This window comes from Ursus americanus, chromosome 6 (genome assembly GCF_024610735.1).
Source record: "Ursus americanus isolate L20-20 chromosome 6, mUrsAme1.1.p, whole genome shotgun sequence".
Lineage (NCBI taxonomy): Eukaryota > Metazoa > Chordata > Mammalia > Carnivora > Ursidae > Ursus > Ursus americanus.
The window spans coordinates 60,094,308-60,114,838 of NC_142132.1; the positions used below are offsets into that span (position 1 = coordinate 60,094,308).

Sequence of the window (20,531 nt, forward strand, 5' to 3'; positions counted from 1 at the left end):
CAGTCAGTTAACTGTCTGCCTTCGCCTCAGGTCATGATTCTAGGGTCCTGGGACTGAGCCCCACATTGGGCTCCCTGCTCAGCGGGCAGTCTGCTTCTCCCTCTCCCTGTGCTCCTCTCCCTGTTCATGCTCTCTCTCCGCTCACTCTCTCTCAGATAAATAAATAAAATCTCCAAAAATTAAAAAAAAAATGTTATTCAAACTAGGTTGGCCACCCTGTTGGTACTTCTGGGAGACTGCTAGGGTAGTACAGAATTATGGATAACTTTTAAAGTTAAAGCTAGTAAATTTATTTACTTTGCATTTCCAAACTAGAAATCTCTGCAGACAAATCCGCAAATCTACTAGTTAATTATCTCCCAATCATGTTCCTGAGATGCTGCAAGGTTCTAAACGTCCTCCTCCACTAACCAAGTGAGCACAGCACATGGAATGACAAGGGAGCGAGGGGAGAACCTAACAGGCCAAATAAATCCTGGCCATCAGTGGGTGACAGATGTCTCGGCCAGTTCACCCCCACAGCAATGCTGACCACATGGAAAATACAAAGCTCTCTATGATTTTCCATTTTCCTCCTTTTCTATAAATGAGGCTCAGCAGGCGTAAGAAATCAGAGCTTCATGTTGGTATAAATTGTTACTATTAGACATCATTTCCCATTGATAAGTTCAGACCCAACCCAGATTCTAGGACTAACCTCACCTCCTTTGTAACAGTGGGGAATGGCTCTGAAACACACAACCTGAAAGTTAAATTATTCTTATGGAGCCATTAGGGAGTTTCAGGTAACGTAATATTTCTGACCAACTAAGCTCTCCAAGTGGACAAGCAACATTGTTAGGAATACAAAGCAGACTATAGAGTTAAGACTATTATTCTACGCATCAACAACAGCACTCTGTTAGGTCTGTTTTAGTCTGGAGGTAGCTATACTGAAGGCACATGAATTTATACATTTTTTAGACACTGAGCTGCTTTTTATAGCAATATCCCACATATCAAATGGATAGACAAGAAAACTACTGTCATCCGAAAATAAGTGAGGGGACAAAAAAAAAAGAAGGCTCTTAAGTGTTTATGTACCTACTTCTAGAACCTCAAAAATCCTTCGGATACGTAAGAAATTGGACATTCTTCATTGGACTCATACCAGCTTTGAGAAAAAGAAGGGACTAGAGACAGCCTGCCTGGTGATTTCATAGGGGTTCTGGCCTTCTGTTCACAAACTCTTCATGACAGGTGCAGCCCTTCCCTCCCTCCATCTGGGGCCTGGCTAAGCACTAAAACTGGCCTCTATACCAGAAAGAAGCATATGGGCTGGGACAGGGGCAGCATCTCCTTTCTGATGGTATCTGCTCCCTGTTGTCTAAGCTTGTCCCTTTAATTACTCTATCTTTGTCTTGACTTACTATGTCAAGCATTTCTTCTTCTTCTTCTTTTTTTTTTTTAAGTTTTATTTATTTCTTTGAGAGAGAGAGAGAGAGTGTGTGTGTGTGTGCAGGTGGGGAGACAGGCAGAAGGAGAGAGAGAATCCTCGAGCAGACTCCCCGCTGATCAGAGAGTCCAACCTGGGTCTTGATCCCAGGACCCTGAGATCATGACCTGAGCTGAAATCAAGAGCCGACCACTTAGCTGACTGAGCCACCCAGGCACCCCAAGCATTCTTAAATGTAATAGTTGATATGAAGAAAATACGACACATACTTCTAAATTATGAAGCACAATGAAGTGAACCAGTCATCCAAAATCAAGGCAGAATACTGCCATTATCATTGCTTCTAAGCTTTTCCTCTGCTAGGGTATTCCTTCAGAGGTGACTCTGATCCTAAAATTTGTGTTTATCATTCTCTTTTCTTTTTAAAGAACAGATCTGCCATATATGTATATATCTCATATATTGTTCAGTCTTACCTTTGTTGGGGTCTTTAAAATGGTAACCTATTACATATAATCCCATCTGGCTTGTTTTTCTTAAAACAAAAAACAAAACCTCACTATAATTTCCCTAACAGTCATCCATGTTGATACTTATAAATGTTATCTCATTCAGCTTTACTGCTGTGTAATATTCCATTCTGTAAATATACCAACATTCATTTACCCAGTCTCCTCTCCATGTAAAGTAGTATTCTTGGTAGAGTCTCGCTTTAAGAATTTCCCTATAAATATCCTTGTAAACGTCTCCTGCTGCAGGTATCAAGGTCTACCAGGTAGTGGGATTGCTGGATTGCAGGGTATGTGAACAATGAACACTGTAAGTTTCCAGAGCTGTTACATCTTCCTCTCCTGCCATTCCCAAAAAATGTTGCTCTGCCCATCCTTGCCAACACTTGGCATTTTCAGACTTCTTAATTTTTGCAATGTAGAATGTGTGAAATGGAATTTCAATGTGGTCTTAATTTACATTTTCTTGAAAACTAATGAGTTTTGTGATTCTTTTTATATGCCTAGTTGCCATTGGTTTCATCTTCCAGGAGATGCCTTTTACTTTTGTCCCAATTTTTTTTTTAGATTGCTAATTTTCTTATTGATTTTAAGGAATTCTTTACATCTTCTATTATATTTTGTCATATATGTTACAAAACTGTCTGCATTCTTCACCCTCACTGGGCCACAATTCTAGTGCTGGCTTCCATTACACCTTCCTTTCCAGCCCCCAAACTCCTGGGGAATTGAGAAAACAGCAATATGGGTTTCCAAATAGAGTTTTAAAACACATATCCTAAAAAAGGATATTTAAAATAATTGGGTATTTTTTCACAGAGATTAACAAAGATAAAATTGCTAGGGATGGCATAGGTGGTAGAAATACACACTCAACTACCACTGTTGAGAATGTAACGTGAATCCTGATCCTGTTAAGGGTGGTGATATATGAGTATACATATTTGACAAAACTCACTGAAATTATTGCATGCAAATTCTATTACACAGGTAGGTGGTGTGGCAATACCCGTTCAGGTCTGGTTCTAGAGCTAGACTGCCACTTGGCAAGTTATTTCGCTTCTCTAAAGCCTTGGGTTTCTCAATGGCAAAATGGTGATAACAGCAGTATCTGTATTATTACAGGTGTTGTGAGATAATAAATGAAACTGTGTGAAAGTGTTTAGAATAATGCCTGATGCAGGAGCAGTGTAAGACATACGTTAGGCTGCATTTATCAGTTATTTACAGATTGTTGTAGGGTCTGAAAAGTTCTTCTCTACCATATCATAACTGTAATGACACTCTCCTACATTTTCTTCTAAAAGTTTAAATATTTTAGTTTTCACATATAGGCAGGTAGTCCACTTATAATTTATTTGAGTTTGCTGTGAAAGAAGGATATAATTTCATTCTTTTTTCTGAGAGATAACCAAGCTGTCACAACACTATTTATTAAGTTACCCATCCTTTCCCATTGATTTTGAATACTACTCTGTCACATCAGATTTCCACACATGCTGAGTTAGTTTCTGGATTCTTGATTATGTTCCCTTAAGTTTACTGTCAATCACTGCACCAATTCTACATTGTCTCAATTCCTACAACATTATAATCAATCTTGATATATAATAGGACAAGTCTTCCTTCCTTGTTCTTTACAGCTGTCTTATTGATTGCTGAGGTTTTCCTCTCTCCTGTGAACTTAAGATAATTAGGTTCCATGAAAACAAAAACAAAAACAAATCCTATTGGAATCCCACTGAATTTATAGATTTCATTGGGAAGAAATGATAATCACTAGCTAATACTGATCCATTAACATGGGCTAACCATTTAGATCTTCTTTTAACTTTCATGCTTTACAACTTTCTTTATAGTTTTGTCCCCAGTGTTAGACTCTTTTCACAAGAGAATGTACATTTACTGTCATTACTGACATATTTGAACCCATTTCCTGAATCTTTTTTCGGTCCATAATCCTTCATCCACTGTCCCCTTTATTTTGGCCTTCTATATCCCAACCGCCTCCTTTTTCCCCCCCTGTTGGTTTGGAAACTATAGATAATAACCTTTTAAATTGTTGTATCCTTGCATGTGACTAAGGCCATACCATTCATTGTCTCCTCACCTTTATTGAGAGTGAAAGCAAAAAGAACTAGAGAAAAAGGTGAGAGAAACATAAAGGGAAGGACAAGAGACAGTGAAGACATACTTTGAAGTGGGGAGCAGAATTGAACACTTGAAGGAACAGGGCTGTGTGCTTTCCTTCCTCTGTTATATTTCTTAGTCATTCGAGGTAACCAAGGTCTGTTTTTATTGTAACTATTACTGTTAAAATGGCTTACCACTTTTGTTTTTCTGATTGGTTTTAGGTCAGCTATTTTAGTTAAAGCACTACAAGAACTTGTCACTAGCAAAAATTTAAGGTAATGGGGTATAGATTTACTGGAAGATGGTACATTTTATTTCTTAAACTTAGGAGACCATTTGAAATAATGCGGCATTTGCATCACGTTTAACCACATAAAATAATACAAGACTTAGGATTTAAAAATTCCTAAAAAGTATTTAATCATGATAAGAAAGCATAAACTGTGTGTGTGGGGGGGCAGTTTATCTCCAATTTATATTTCTGTCATTGACTTGGGAAGGAAAAGACCAGATATCCCTTCAGAATATTTTTACACAAAGCTTTCGGGCCACTTTTCTCATATAATTTTATTTAACGCTTTAATGTTTTCAGGTTCTTCAAGATTTACACACTTCTAAGGCCCTTTTATATGGATATAAAAGGGTATTTTTCCCTATCCATTAGTGATCTCTTAAACACCTTAAAACCACCATCACTTCTATTTGCAAGATTAACTTAGGTAGATAAAGCGAAAACCGAAAGGACTTATATTTCACAAAGCCAGAAATAAAAACTAAGGTTGATGAAAATTAATGATTTAAAAGAATGCAAATGAACAAATATTGAACAAACAATTAGGAGGTTTGTTCAGCAATACTGCGATTAGTTGGTGTCCCAAAAGAAAACAAAAACCACAGGCACAAAGCAGCAAAGAACTGATCATGGCAATTATGGCCTCCACTAGACAAATACCACCAAGTTCTCTTCTGTTCTTGTATCTGCAGTTTCTTTAAATCCACACTCATGAATGCCTACTGCCCATTGTTTCTGTGGGCCTCTGGAAGTTTAAACACGGAAAAGAAGTCAGTTTATCCACTTTACAGTTTTGGTGAAAGTGTATTCTAAATTTTGAGAATCCTAAAGATTGGTGATTGAAGTTTGAGGATGAAAAAGCGTCACATTAGCAGAACCTTTAGCATATAATTTATTCAGTGCTGTATACACTCATGCTATTTTTTAATGCCAAAGAACACCATTTATTAATCATCACTGATATTCACATAATACGAGGGTAATATATTCACTTATTTAAATATCCAAGTAGTTTTTTTACACCTTAGATTTTTATTTTATTAAACTGAGTATAGTTGACACACCATGATGTTACATTAATTTCAGGGGTACAAGATGGTGATTCAACTTCTCTATAGCTTATGCTACACTCACCACAAATGTAGCCACCATCTGTCACCATACAACCCTATTACAACACCATTGACTACATTCCCTATGCTGGGCCTTTTATTCCTATGACTTACTCATTCCATAGCTGGAAGCCTGTCTTCCCCGCCCCTCATTTCCCTTCCTTCTGTCAACCATCAGTTTGTTCTTTGTAAATATCTAATCAGTTTTATTAAATACAAAATACTTCACAGCTTTTCACAGAAAAGTAATTTATCTATGGTTCTCCATAGGAAACATACAAGTAATACAGGCAAGATCTTCAGTGAGGGTTCTACTCTCCCTTTCCTGTCCCCAGTGATGGAGAACACACCGCTCTCATGAGATAGTCAGTGTCAACGGTGAACAACTCTGGGTATTAGAAAGCTTTCCCTTATATACTAAAACTGTCTTCCCTATAATATCCACCTATTGCCCTAACCTTATATTCACGATAAGGGAAAAATCACTACTCTCTCCCCCATGCGACAAGTCTTAAATTAAGACAGTTATTTTGTTAGACATTAATTTTTCTCCTTTTCTAATCTAATCCCTAAAACTCTCCTGGCCATCTCAGGGTATGTAAAAGAGATTGTTATAAGCTGAACTGTTCCCTTCCAAAAAAGATATGAAGGAGTCCTAATACCCACTACCTCAGAATGTGACCTGATCTGGTAATCACATTAAAAAGAGGTAATTAGTGTGGGTCCTCACCCAATGAGACTTACGTTCCTTATTAAAAGGGGAATTTGGACACAGAGACCTTCACAAAAATGAAGGCAGAGATCGGGGTGATGCATCTATCAGCCAAGGAATGACAAAGACTGCCAGCAAACCACCAGAAGCTGACAAAGTCTTGGAACAGATTCTTCCTCATAGCCCTCAGAAGGACCCAAGGAACCTATCGATGCCCTCGCCTTGACTTTTAGCTTCCGGAACTGTGAGACAATAGATTTCTGTTAGTCAGGCCACCCGGTTTCTGGTGTTTTGTTATAACAGCCCCAGCGACCTAATACATTTCTCAGAAATATGACATGATAAAAGGTTAAGGAAATTTTCCACAGCAGAATGCTTGGTTTTGTTTATGGGTGAGAATAATTCTTTCCTAAAATAGAATTACCATTACTTGGAAACATAAATGCTCTCAGCAATAATATATTTGAATACTTCCTGAAATTATGTTTTGAACTACTGGTTAGTACAAACCTATTGTTTAGTTTTTTTCCGATGACTTTTGCTTTCATGATTGCCTCAGTATTTCTGCTTTTGTAGAGCAGATGAAACTGTTAACAGTAAGAATAGCAAATACTGGTAACCCTTGGCTGTGTTCAAATCTTAATATCTGAACAACTTATTAGACCCAGAAAACTATAACCTGTAAACTACATTTTATTTACAAACTTAGAAAATAAGGAATATAAGAGTTGATGGGAAGAATATATGATTATATAAATTATTTTCAAAGTATACTGTATCAGCGATTTTCATCAATTTTGGCAACTTCTCTGTAAATACTGAAATAGAAATTAATTTTGAAATACCAAAAAAAATTAAGATCAGAACAATATTTCATATAGAAAATTCTTAAGAGATATCCTGAGATGCTTATGAATTCCTGAACATCATTATAGCCTGTAATTTCTCCCACAAAGCACATTGGAGCAGCAAACAAAGCCATTTTTGAATGGAAATGCTGAGCAGACTGTGCCTTGTAAGGGATCACTCCAGTTGAACTTTATGTAGTGATGGAAATGTTTTATTTCTGTGCTGTCCAATAGGTAGTTACTAAGCTCAAATGACTATTGAGCACCTGAAATGTGGCTAGTGTGACTGAGGAACTTAATATTTATTTATCTAAATAGCCACAAAGGTCTAGTGGCTACCATATATTTTTTAGAGATTTTATTTTTTTTTTATTTTATTCATTTGAGAGAGAAAGAGAGAGAGAGGAGTCGAGCAGGGGGAGGGGCAGATGGAGAGGGGAAGTAGACACCCTGCTGAGCAGGGAGCTCCGAGAAGGTGGGGCTCCATTCCAGGACCCTGAGACCACGACCTGAGCCAAAGTCAGAGGCTTAACCAACCAAACCGCCCAGCTGCTTGTCGCTATCACATTGAACAGCACGGCTTCTAGGTTCATTCCGTCCCATACATATTTTTCTTCTCTTTTCATTTAACACAGTAGTTCTCAGCCAGTGGCAATTCTGCCCACTAGGTAACATATGGCAATGCCATAACTGGGAGGTGCCAATGGTATCGAGTGGGGAGAAGCCAGGGATGCTGTTAAACATCCTGCAGTGAACAGGACATGCATCCCCAAGAAAGGATTATCCAGTCCAAGATGTCAAAAGTGCTAGATTAAGAAACCTAGGCATATTTAAAAGATCTTCAAATGAAATAAAAAATGCTTTGCGTATCATTATGAATGGCTGTATACTATTCTAACATTAGCTAGTCTGCTCTTAAAATCTTTTGCCATTGTTCAATATTTCCATCCCAACTGCTGTTTTCTCTGTCCACAGTCTCTTAGCAAGTACACTACTTCACCTGATTTTCAGTCATAGTGGCCTTTATAAATTTCACATGCCTGCAGCTGATAACTTTACTTCAGTAATAAAGATAAGTATGCATAAACCCTTAGCTGTTTTGTAAACATGAAGACATTTATAACGGAATAACTTACTTTTAACCTTTCATTTAACTTCAGAAATACACGAAAGAGCTAGTTTGGTGCAAAGGCATAATCCATGACATAAAGAGCTCATGTTCTACTAACAGAAACTCAGCAGTAATCTTTTTCCACTTGACAAAACAGTAATATAGTTAAGATATTTAAATTACCTATTTATGCCATTACTTTTGTAAGACACTCTTTATTTGAACATTATAATCTACACCAAAAGTGGAGAATATAAAAATCTCCATCCTTAAAGGGTTGAAAAATTCAGTGGAAGAAGAAATAGTTAATATAGTCACAGTCACAAAAAAACGAACAAAAGCAAATTGTTTCTGAAATGAAGGCTAATAAAGGAATCTTGTTGGAGTTCTGGCCTATGCAATGAAAACAAGACCCAACAGTTGATGTATTTTCTGTCTTAACGAAGAAAGACAGAAAAGATGACCTCTTATAAGAGTATTCATGACAAATTATATTTTTAAGATTTTAATGTGTTCAATTTCCTTGAAAATGTTGCTTCTATTTACCTTATTTCTCATAGCCTAACTGCAATTTCTGTAAGTATCCTATTTTTAAATGCAACTCCTAAACATTTTAGTTATTCACATGATAAATCTCATCAAAACTGGAAAATAAAATCTGCCTTAACCTAATTAAAAGAGGATAAATTTCGCCATCACTGAGATTTTACAGCCATTTAAAAGTATGTAAAGCACATAACAAGGAAGAAAAATATTACTTATAAATTATGACTGCCCTCAAACTTCCACAAGGATTTAAAAATTATTCAAGATGTTTTTCATTAATTCTACATGATCTTAACACACAAAGGGGAGAAGCAGGATGCTATTACAATAATGCATTTAAGAGATGATGCTGGCTTGAACTAGAGTAACATAAGTAAAGCCGATGAAAACTGGGGGAATCTGTGTAAAATCTGAAGGTAGAGCCACCAAGATTTGCTGTAGGATTCAATGTAGGCAACGAGAGAAAAACTGGAATCAAGGATAATCCCAAGGTTTTTGGCCTGACCTACTGGAAGGACTAAGTTGTCATTAACTGAGCTGGCGCAGGCTGCCAGGGGAGCCAGACTGGGAAGGAAACTGAGAAGCTCAGTTTTGGATATCTTAAGTTCGAGATGACTTTCGGATGTTTCCTGGTAAAGCAGGCACCTGAAAATACGTATCATGAGTTCAGCACATAGGTCTGGGTTGGAGATGTGAATTAAGAGAGTCCTCATAGAAAAGAGAAAAAAAAAATCTAGGAACTGAGCTCCTGGACCTGCCAGCTTTAAGAAGTCAGGGCATGTGGAGGAATGTGACAAGGGAGACAGAGAAGGGAGTGGCCAGTGAGTTATGAAGAATACAAAAACAAGGTTTCCTGGAAACCAAGTGAAGAAAGCACTTCAAGGGTAGAGTGAGCAACTGTACCAAAAGCTTCTGATAAGTTAGATGAGGACCAACAATTTGGTCACATGGAGGTCACCTCCTGACCTAGAGAATGGCAATTTCAGTGGAGTGGTTGGTGGCAAACCTACATGATGTGGGTGTGAGAGTGACTCAGAGAAGTGGAGAAAGTGTATATAGACTGTTCTTTTGAGGAGTTTTTGCTTTAAGAGGGTTGGGGGGGAGAAATGGGATAATAAGATGAAAAGTAGGCTGAAAGAGTTTTTTGTTAAAAGGGAGAAATAATAGCATGTTTGCTGACAAAGACCTAGGAGAGAGGGAAAACATGCTGGAAAGAAGGGGGAAAATTGCTGGAGTATGGTTTTTAAGGTATGTAATTGAGAATTTAAAGATACCCATTAAATATAATAGAAGAGGATTAATTTACTTCTGTCAGGTAATAAAATTATGGCAAAACAAATAAAAGTGTTATTAATGTAAAAAGGGAAATACAGACATATGGAATTAAAAAGGAGGTCTCCAAATTAATTCAATTTTATATGAAAAAGTAGTACTTATCCAATATCTAGAGTAATTAGTATTCTATATTTAGAAGTAAAAAAGAAATCACAAAGTAAAAAACGAACAGGTTGAACCATATTAAAACTATAAATTCTCTTTACAACTAAAAAATATCTAAAGAGAAGTGTAGATTGAGAAACATTTAAATCAAACATGACTTAAGGTTAATTAAGTAAGGAGCTCAGACAAACAAGTAAATTATCAAGTAACCAAGAGATAAATGGGTAAAGTACATACAGACTATTTGTACAACAGGAGATACAATAAATATCAGGCCCAAACTAAATCTTGCTAATAGTAAAATACAAAAGGAAAACAATGAGATCTGTTATATTTATTAGGAAAATACGAAAAAATTAAAACACCCAAATCTGGCTACACTGTGAGAAAGACAGTAATCATACACTGCTGGTGGCAATGTAAAATATTAACATCCCTTTGGATAGCAATTTGGCAATTCATATCAATAGTCATAAAAATATTCATAGCCTTTGACTCAAATACTCCCCTTGGATATTCAGCCTAAGGAAATACTTAAAGAGAAAAGTATGTATAAATGATGTTAACTGTAGCATTATAATTATATTAATATTATTATATATTAATATAATTATATAATAATATTAATATAATTATACTGACAATTCTAATGAAATATTAAAAATGATCTAAAAGCAAAACTTAAAAATGAATGGCTATGAAAATTATGAATATTGGCCTGATTACAGAAGAGATAAAATATGATTTCAGAGAACACAGAAGATCCTTACAATATAGTAACAATATAAAACTTTTTTTTTTTTACCTATACTCTAATTACAACTATGTCACCTACAATGAGACAAAATGTTAACTGAAAACGGTTTAAACATTCAGTATGCTGGGGCTGTAGGGGACTATGTTCTTCCTTGTTCTGATAACAACTACTAATACTTATTGAATACTTACCATGTGTCCAATGCTGGACTATAAACATTATGTTTATCGACACATTTAGTCCTGTGGGGTAGGTTACAGCCAATAAATGGCAGAATTGATATTTGAATTCAGGCAGTCTTTCATCCTGATCTTAACCATATGACATATACCCAAATTAAGAAAAGTTAGAAAAGTGGGATTTCTCTCATTCTGTAAAGGTCATGTTTCAAAGGGTAAGGTACAGGTTATCACAAATGAATGGAATATCATTTGGTAATCTCAGACTACTATTCCTTAATAATTGCTAGCTAACTTTTCAATCTTGCCTGCAAAGTTAAAAATGACTTTAAACAGAATGGAAAAACAAAATAAAACCATTTCATACCACTACAGAATGCTAGAGCTATACTAGAGAGTTTAGATTGCCAGATCCCTTTACCTCTACAGAGGAAGAAACTGAGGTCTCTAACCAGTGAGGGGCTGACTCAAGGTCATACAGGTGGTTAATATAACTACAGCTAGTTCTAAATTCCAGGTTTCCTAATGATGGCCCAAAGAGATTTCTTTCTATAGTATCTTAATTCCCCTCCCCCATAAAGAATATCTGTATCTATTATGTTTAAATGGCAGAATAAATGCCAGGCAGCACATCTGGTGTGTTTTAGTTAAACTAATCTCTACAACAGCTTTAATAGTGGTTTAATATTATAACCACTTTAAGAAGAAGAAAGTGAAGCTCAGAGGAGTTTAGCACATCGTCCAGTAGCACGTAGCTATTAACTGGCATCCAGGTCTGATTACAAAGCCAGTGTTCTTCCTTCAATATCTACCACAAAGTTTGGGGAGAAAGTGCTCGTGCACACAGGGAGCTCTGGTTATGCAAGTTCCTTGTGTTCCCTGTGCATGCCACCAAAGGTTCACGTTGAGAAGACTGTCTGATCTTTCTTCAGGCTCATGACTAGCTGGCTGTACCAGTGGGTTAAAAAGAATGTAAATAAATTCTATCTTCTGGCATGAAAAAGTTTCCAAGTGTGTGTCGATCCTGGGATTGGGTTTTTGTGTCCCTTTGGTACAATCAAGGGAGTAGAAAACATTTAGTGCTTACAGACTGAGAGAGCACAAGGGAAAAATATAATGACGCTTATATTCTTGACAATTGTGCTTTCTAGTATGCTAATGGTTCAATGGCTCATGAAATACAATTCCATGACCTCTTCTCCCTCACATTTTTGTTTCTTTTGCCTCACGCTTCAAATTCCATAGATTCTAGCACTGCAGGCTTTAATCTCCTCTCTCCAGTTAGGGAGCCCACTTGGGGCTCCCTGTCTTCAGTGTTTCTTCATTTACAACCATTTCACTCAGCAAAGGAGAGAATCTTCCAAAGCAAAGCTCCCACTGCCTAACAAAATGTATCACTTTTCCCTTAAATTCCTTGAAAACAAACCCTACTCTACCTTTCCAGCTCTCTCTCTCTCCAGTCCCTCAAGTTCCCTGTAACTAATCTGGGCTTTCCCTCCTCTTTGCTTTGGCTCACAATGATCCCTTTATCTGGAATCCTTTACTCTTTCATCTTTGGCTGTCTAAATTCAGATGGACCTTTAAGGTCCATCTCAAATGTAATCTCCCTTGTTTTTTCTGATTCTCCAACCAGATATAATTCCCTCCTTATCTAACCCCTATCGCACTGGGTGTAACTCTTACAAGACTTGACATTGTCACCTGTACTGTAGGTATCAGTGTATCTGAACTGTCAGTTCCACTAACATCAACATATATTCATAGTCAATGATCAAAAACAAATGTACTTCACAATTTTCTGTTAAAAAAAGAAAATTGGTCAAAGGAAACCAGAGTTAAAAAAAATAATACAGCTACTTAATGGGGCACTTCATTTTCTAGGTGCAGACACAACACTTGATATACATCTACTAGGTCAAGAAAGGTATGCCTGTATTACGTGAATGACACTGAGAGACTTAAAAAGGCTAAAAAAAAAAATCTGAAGACAGATTTTATTTCCGGACTTTTAGTTCTGTACAGATGAACGCAGGAAGCTCTGACGCTTTTAATCTAGAAACTGGAGGGAGGTAGGACAAACTTCATTAAGACAATCGAATATAAATTATAGGGCTATTGCAAATTAGGTTGAATAAAGCTACTAAGTGACTGATTCACTCTCAAACAAAAAACCAAAACTGAGAAAATTTAGCTCCTTCTTCCCAGTGAAAAACAGAATTTGAAAATCTGGTAATGTTATTTTTTCCACATTGTAAAGCTAATCGGAGAATAAGCCTGCTGCCACACGAAAACATTTCATAAAGGTCCTGAGGTAATATTACTCCTACAGAGATCATGAATAATGAATTCATGGGCCCCTGGCTGTACCTACGTCATTGTTTACTTTGTGACTTTTTTTTTTTTTTAAGGGCAAGGGTGTAAGGTGAGGAGGATGGGAGAAAATCAGTTTAAATTGCAGTTAAACAAATACCTTTAGTGGAGCTGCGGTGTTTTTTTTTTTCCTTATGGACCTGTAGCACTTGTTGATAAGAGCACAATGAAATTAACCGATAATTTGAATAAAGACAACAGGCACCTGCAGCCTCTCAATCACTTAGCAAACATTTCCGACAACATAGGGCCAAATTCTGCGATCTGGCGAACAAGCGGGTGTCACCATTCCATAGAAGCATCTTTCTAGGTAAACAGTGAATCTTGGGGCAACTGGGACCTCTCCCAGGGATCTGAGCTAGGAGCGGTCTCAGGTTTTTAGACAAATCTCTCCTCCTACCACACGTGACCGAATGGCATTCGGCCGCCTAGAGAGACACCGCACAGCACCAACCGCGGGATACAAAGGCTCGACGCCGCCGCCGCCGCATCCTTGGGAGGATCGCCTGGCCTCCCGCGCTCAGCGTCGGCGGAGCCTGCGCAGGGCGCCGCCGCGAGGCGCGCCGCTCCCGGGCCCACAGGGCGGTGCCGCGCAGCGCGGGGAGCGGGAGCGGGGAGCGCGCGCCTCCTGCCTTGCGCGCCCGCCCGCCCAGCGCCTCGGGAGCAGGGCCGCCGCGCCGCACGCAGCCCGGCCGCGCCGCCGCCGCCGGGCCTTCGTCTGCCGCAGGGAGCCTCGCAGCGACGTGGACCAGGGTGAGGAGGCCGAGGGCCCCCAGCCCCCGGGCAAGCCCGAGGCCGGGCCAGCCCACCCCTGCCCAGGCCTGGGCCTTCCCCCTCTCCTAGTCCCTGCCCCTCCCTGTGCCTTCCCCGGGACTTGCGCGGGCGACGGGGCGCCGTGAGCTGCACTTACACCACGGCTCTGGAGATCATCCAGGACACCATCTTCCCGGGGGCTTGGACCCCACCTCGGGGGCGGGTGGACGCCGAGCGTGGCGGACCAGGCCGCCAACGGCAGGCCGCGCGCTCGCCCGCTCCTCGCGCTCCCCGGGGCCGCGCTGGCGCCCTCGGGAGCCGGGCCGGGTGTCTGCGCGCAGCGGCCCGAGCTGCGCGGCGGTCGGTCCCCCGCCCGTCCCCTCCCGCGGCCGAGCCGCCGCCGAGCCAGCCGGCCCCGCCCCTGCACTCCGCTGATAGGCGGCGGCGGCGGCGGCGGCGCGTCGGCCGAGCCCGGGTCTGGGCGGCCGCGCTCCGGGGGCTGGGCGGTCGGGACCTCGGCTGGCGCCGGAAAGCCTCGTGGCTCGCACCCCTGCGCTCGAACCTCCACCTTCCTTCTCTTTACATCTCTGGGACGCCCACCTGGCGTAGTGGAGAAGAGGGGGTGGCGGGAGGCTGAGGCAGGGGACTTGCGTGCGGGTAGGGGTTGTGATTCTGTGTGTGAAAAAATAGGAGCTTTATGTCCGATAGATTCCTCTGGCTCAGGCCTAGAATCTGGGAAGGCAAGATTTTGAGATGTGTGTAGCCACATCCGGTGTCTTCACCGTTCACTGGGGCCCAGCGTCCTGGGGATCCTTAAAGTACGGCATTTTAAGGGAAACGTCGGGAGGATCCTTGCACAGGCCTCGGTGTATACGAGGAGTCTCGTGGTGCGTGGTGCAGTGCAGGGAGGGGCAGAGGAGGGTGGCATTGGATTTCATGTTTGTAGCAGTGGGTGTATCCATATCACTGTCCTGGGTCTCTCAGAACTCCTTTCCAATCACAACATCTGCAAAGCCTGTTTTACAAACACATCTGAGCCTGCCAGATGTTCAGAGTAAAAACTGGGCCTAGGATTCCTGACCTGCTCTGCTATTTACAGTTGTCTTTTTGGGGGGAGGTGGGGTTACTGCTTACTCCTTGCAGTTCTTGCAGATAGCATGATTTCAGGAGATAGGTTTTAAACACAGTTTTTTGGTGGCAGTACCAAATTGAGAAATTGATCTTCAAGTTTAGTCTTGTCTTTTTTTTCCCCCCAGTTCAGAGGACAGTAAAAGGTAACTCTAATATTAAGATGGTACAAAGAATAAAGGATGAAATGTTGGCTTCAAGCCTTTAATTAAAGTCCTAGAAATTTGCTTATTTTGTGACCATGTAATTTATTCTTTTTGTTCCTCGGTTTCCCCATAGTAAAAAGGGACTAATAATACTGTAGTTTACCTCTTGCCATCCAGAGTGACATGAAGCACTGCTAAATAACATGTTTAGGAAGTTCTCCAACTTGCTTGGAAGAAGATCGGGGGCACATATAAGAGTATCCTGAGTTCTTTGAAGTTCCCAGGTTCAATAAATTTAGTAATATTTTTATTACTTAAGAATTGAGCTCAGAAGTTGCTTTCTACTTTAGGGTTAGGTTCTTTTTGTTATTTACTCATATTAAGAATATATATTTTAGTTTCAGGTGTCTCGTTAATGAAAATTTGTATTTGTTTGGAATCTTTTATTTTTGGCTATTCAGCATTCTTTGGGGATCAGGTGTGTCAGATAAGCAAGTTTCTGGAAAACTCTTTTTTTGCCCAATAAAATTCAAACTCATTTGAATAGCATTTAAATCCATCTATAAACAGGTCCTGAAATATTTTTACAGCCTGAGTTTTTACTGCTTTCTCAACCCTTTTGGACCTCTACCCTTTCCCTAGCTCTCTTCTCTAAACCAAGTTGTATTTACATGCCCAGCACCTTTGCTCAGACTTTATTTTTTCTTTAATGATTTACTCTCCATTCTCTACCTATCAGAATCTTTGTTTTTCAGAGTACTATGCCATGAGGATGCCCTTGATTTTCCCCAGTGAAAATTATTCATAATTTTTCCTAGGCCCCCATAATTTATTAGTTGAATTTCTATTTAATGCCTGTTTCATTCCGCTTTCTTTTATGGCTATGTTTTGCTGATGTCTAATCTACTGGATGGTAGAATGTTTGAGGACAGATATGGTGTATTAGATATCTTTTGTGTTTTCCAAGGAAAGTTTGAATAAGTTTGAAAAGTTTGTTTGTACAGACCCTCTGTTAAGTATTGGAGCTTTATGAAATTTCAGCCATGTACTGTAGAAGTCTCTTAAAGATGTCTTTCTTGCATTCTTAATTTGGGGGTGACCATTCTGAATATTATTTCACTGCCTTCACTGTAATATATGCCTTCACGGGTTGCTGAGATATGTAGGACTGTTGGCTGCTCTCTGAAATGTCCCTAGGCTGCTGTGTCTTAAATTTCATTTTGTATGCTTATTTTATCTTCAGACTCTTCCATATTCATATCACTTTTTGCTGTTCTCAATCTGGAACAGCCTCCTCCTTTATACATCTCAATATGCCATGTGCTGGAAACCACCTGCCCTGTGCTAAGCACATGTTGTTGAATCAACCTTTACAACCCAAAAAGCGTAGGTAGTGTTTATCCCCATTTGATATACTGAAAACTGAGGTTTAGAGAGCTCACTGCTAATGACCACATAGCTCATAGGTGACACAACTGGAACTAGTCCATGCTTCCTGAGTGTTCTTGACATTATACTGTGACAGTCGAATTGTGACTAAGGAAGTGGGTCCAGATGGGGAGTGCCCTCTTGGAGGAAATTGGGAGACAGATTTTTTGTTTGGTGGTGGTTGGGGCTAACCACCAGCATTTAATGGGTGGGGACTAGGGATGTTATACTTTTTGCAATGCGTGGGCTATCCTGAACAAAGAATGTTCCCATGTCCGATATGGTTAGGAATATTCTGCCTGACATTTGTGTAACATTCGTAATTATCGGAATCTAGAAACTCCATTTTACATATAAACTAAACTAATGAATGGTTTTAACTGAGACTGAACTTTCCAGTGTTTATTTCGACATGTAAGTGTTGTGTGAAAGGAAGATTTGTTTTGTTCACAACTTGACCAAGAGTTGTTTACAGTTTTGGAAAATTGCATCACAAACCACTTTGCTATCATGTTCATGTACTAATTACTTTTATATGTCTTCTAGTTTAGTTTTGTTTCAGGATTAACATTGAAATACTTACTATCTTATAAATGATTTTATTTTCTTTTACATTTTTATTTTATTTAGGATATGTGGTTTTGTTTGAAGTTCTTTGTAAGGAAGATTGTTATTAATTTCATTTCAGGGTAATAATGTAGAATTTGGAAAATATTTTATGGAGGGGGAACACTGAGTCTGTTAAGGTTGAGAGTTCTTGGGCTAAACTAAGAGTGAATTCATCTGATTTCACTTTATATAGTGATGGGGAGTCTCTTATAGAAAGTGCCCATATTTTAGTAGTAGGTGTTTCTAATCTCTGTGTATTGGGCCGAATCTTGGATGGTAGAGATCTTCTAGTAGGTGGCCATTAAAAAGTGTTTCGTGGTGTGAGGCTCTAGAGACCTGGGAGAAAAGGAAATGCATTACCTGTGGCCTAGAAGCTTTTATTTTTTTCATTTTTTTATTTTTTTAAAGTCATTTTTTTTAAAAGATTTTATTTATTCATTTGAGGGAGAGAGACAGCCATTGAGAGAGGGAACACAAGCAGGGGGAGTGGGAGAGGAAGAAGCAGGCTCCTAGCAGAGCTCTGTGCGGGGCTCGATCCCAGAACACCGGGATCACACCCTGAGCCAAAGGCAGACGCTTAACGACTGAGCCACCCAGGCGCCCCGGCCTAGAGGCTTTTAAAGTGTTGTCTCATTTGACATACTTGAGATCATTTCTTGTATAGAAAATAGAAAATTATTTCTTTTTTTAAATTTTAAATTTAAATTTTTTAAAAAAAGATTTTATTTATTTATTTGACAGAGAGAGACAGCCAGCAAGAGAGGGAACACAAGCAGGGGGAAGCTGGAGAGGGAGAAGCAGGCTCCGGCTGGGCAGGGAGCCTGTCTTGGGGCTTGATCCCAGAACACTGGGATCATCACCTGAGCCGAAGACAAATGCTTAATGACTGATCCACCCATGCGCCCCTAGAAAATGATTTCTTTAAATACTAAATGTTTTTTTCTTCTTCTTCTTCTTCTTCTTCTTCTTCTTCTTCTTCTTCTTCTTCTTTTTAAACATATATTACTAATATTCATTTGTTGTGCTGTGGAGGGCTTCCTTCATTGTATTATGTAAAAACACTTTTCAGTGGGTATTGAATTTAACATGGTGAGAAGCAGCATATTTAGGGCAAAAGACCTTCTATCAGGAAACCTATTTCTGTTCTCAATAATGTGATGTTTGGCAAGTCAATCTATGTTTCCTTTTAAATGGGGTTGATAATGTTATCAAATGCAAGGGGTTTTAAAACTTAAGGCTAATTAGACTCTATTAAAAGAATTGCTTTTTCTTCTACATCTTCACTTAGTGTTCCTAGGAGTTATGTAGACTGTGCATCTTCTACATGTTAAAGGAGTTCATTTATTAGGGAAAAAAAAGGAGTAGGAAAGTATCTAGGAGAGCAGGTAGTGAGAGCAGAATTACATGGTACAGAGATAGTATCTAATTTGTGTAATTATTAATGAGTATGCCAATGGAACTAAATACGAGGTCACCTTCCCCTTCCTACTGGAGGAGTATTTTCAAGTGCTTGAAAATACTTTTTAGTTGAAGGAAGGCTAAAATTACTAAATGAGTCTACCTTAATAGTTGTTTAGAAAATAGTGTGAGGGAGAGGATCCTAAAGAGAATGACTTAAAAGGTGAACCTGTTCTTTTTCCATCTCCTGCTAGATGAATATTTCTTTTAGCCAGTTCGCTTTATAGTATTATGGTGACAACAGAGGTCAAAACCTGAAGAAAAAGTAATTCCTGGTGGATAAGAAATGTAAACGTAAAAACTAAAAGTACCATGAAAGTGCAAGAGAATATACATGTGAAGGTAATATGATTTTCATAGTGGAAAGGCGTCTCAAAGCATATGAGAAAATCAAACCAAAAAGACAAATTTCATGACTTGATTATATAAGAATTTAAAACTTTTCTGCTTCCAAAAACAATATAAATGGAATTTAAGACGAATGATAAACTGGGAAAAAGTATTTGTAAAACAAGACAAAGGGTTAATAATCTTACTATATAAAGTACAACACAATAAAATTAAAAAACGTTAATTAAAAATATCTCAAAACTTGGAATCTCTGGTTTCCAGTCTAGTATCTGAAGAAGGAGCTTAGGAGTTGCCACTCTATCCTAACAACAAGTAAAAAGCTAAACTAAAAAAATTAACTCTTCTTAGATTCTTCAGGGAAATGAAGTCACAGGGTAAACTGCTGCCCCGAAAATTGGAGTGACAGGAAGATACAGGGAATCACAGCTTACTAAAGCAGAAACCTCTGCAGTTAGGTAGGAAAACCTAACTGTAATTGATGAATCTGGAGGCTCAGTGTGAACAACTCTGAGAGTTAGAAACTGCAAGAAAATCTATTCATGGGGGACCCCCACACTTTGGTGAGTTTTACCTGGAGGAGCTCTACTAGATCCTCACAGTTAATATTGGAGAAAAATACCCTGTGTTTCTAGCAGAAGGAGGGGAAAAGGAACCATTTCAAAATAAACCAGAGTATTGTGCTTTTCTTAACAAGACAGGCCGTCAGGAGAAACTATTTTACCAGAGCCTAACCGAAGTGGGGGAAGGCAAATACCCAACATCAGCCAGCTGTAGTCTTTCCCTGGGGTAAGGGAAAAACCCAACTTGAGCTCATCTAGCCATACATGTAGAGAAAGGGAAATCCCTAACTCCAGCTATCCTGCTCCATCTCTGGGGAGTGGAAAGGTAGGGACTGAGAAGCACTGATGAAGTTCACAGTCCAGAGGTACCAGCTCACTGTGACACCTAATCATAGGACTGGAAAATGGCTCCCCCAACCACCACGATACCACTACATTACTAAAGACCTGTTTATCACAGTTCTTTAACCTAGTGTATCTCTCAACAAAAAATTACAAGGCATACTAAAAGACAATACAGAGACTGAGCGATTATCAGAACTAGAGTCAGATATGGAAGGAACATTGGAATTACCAGACCAGGATTTTTTTTTTTCAAAGATGTAAGGATTTTAATGGAAAAAAGTAGACAACATGCAAGAATAAATGGATAAT

The 20,531-nt window shown here is 39.1% G+C and overlaps 2 protein-coding genes across 4 annotated transcripts in view; one reads left to right on the forward strand and one right to left on the reverse strand.

Annotated features, from left to right (window-relative positions):
• REEP3 (receptor accessory protein 3) overlaps nt 1-14,534 on the reverse strand; it is a 94,303-nt gene extending 79,769 nt beyond the window's left edge. The window contains exon 1 of one of the 2 annotated variants that reach the window (XM_045783482.2): nt 14,355-14,534. In XM_045783482.2, the coding sequence (XP_045639438.1) occupies nt 14,355-14,386 (32 nt within the window). In that variant the 5' untranslated portion in view covers nt 14,387-14,534. The remainder of the gene's footprint in view (nt 1-14,354) is intronic. The other variant, XM_045783481.2, reaches the window with a different exon arrangement.
• The window catches only part of JMJD1C (jumonji domain containing 1C), a 320,195-nt gene continuing 313,731 nt past the window's right edge, over nt 14,068-20,531 (forward strand). Inside the window, exon 1 of one of the 2 annotated variants that reach the window (XM_045783473.2) lies at nt 14,068-14,197. The gene's annotated coding sequence lies outside the window, so the exon portion shown is untranslated. The remainder of the gene's footprint in view (nt 14,198-20,531) is intronic. The other variant, XM_087863078.1, reaches the window with a different exon arrangement.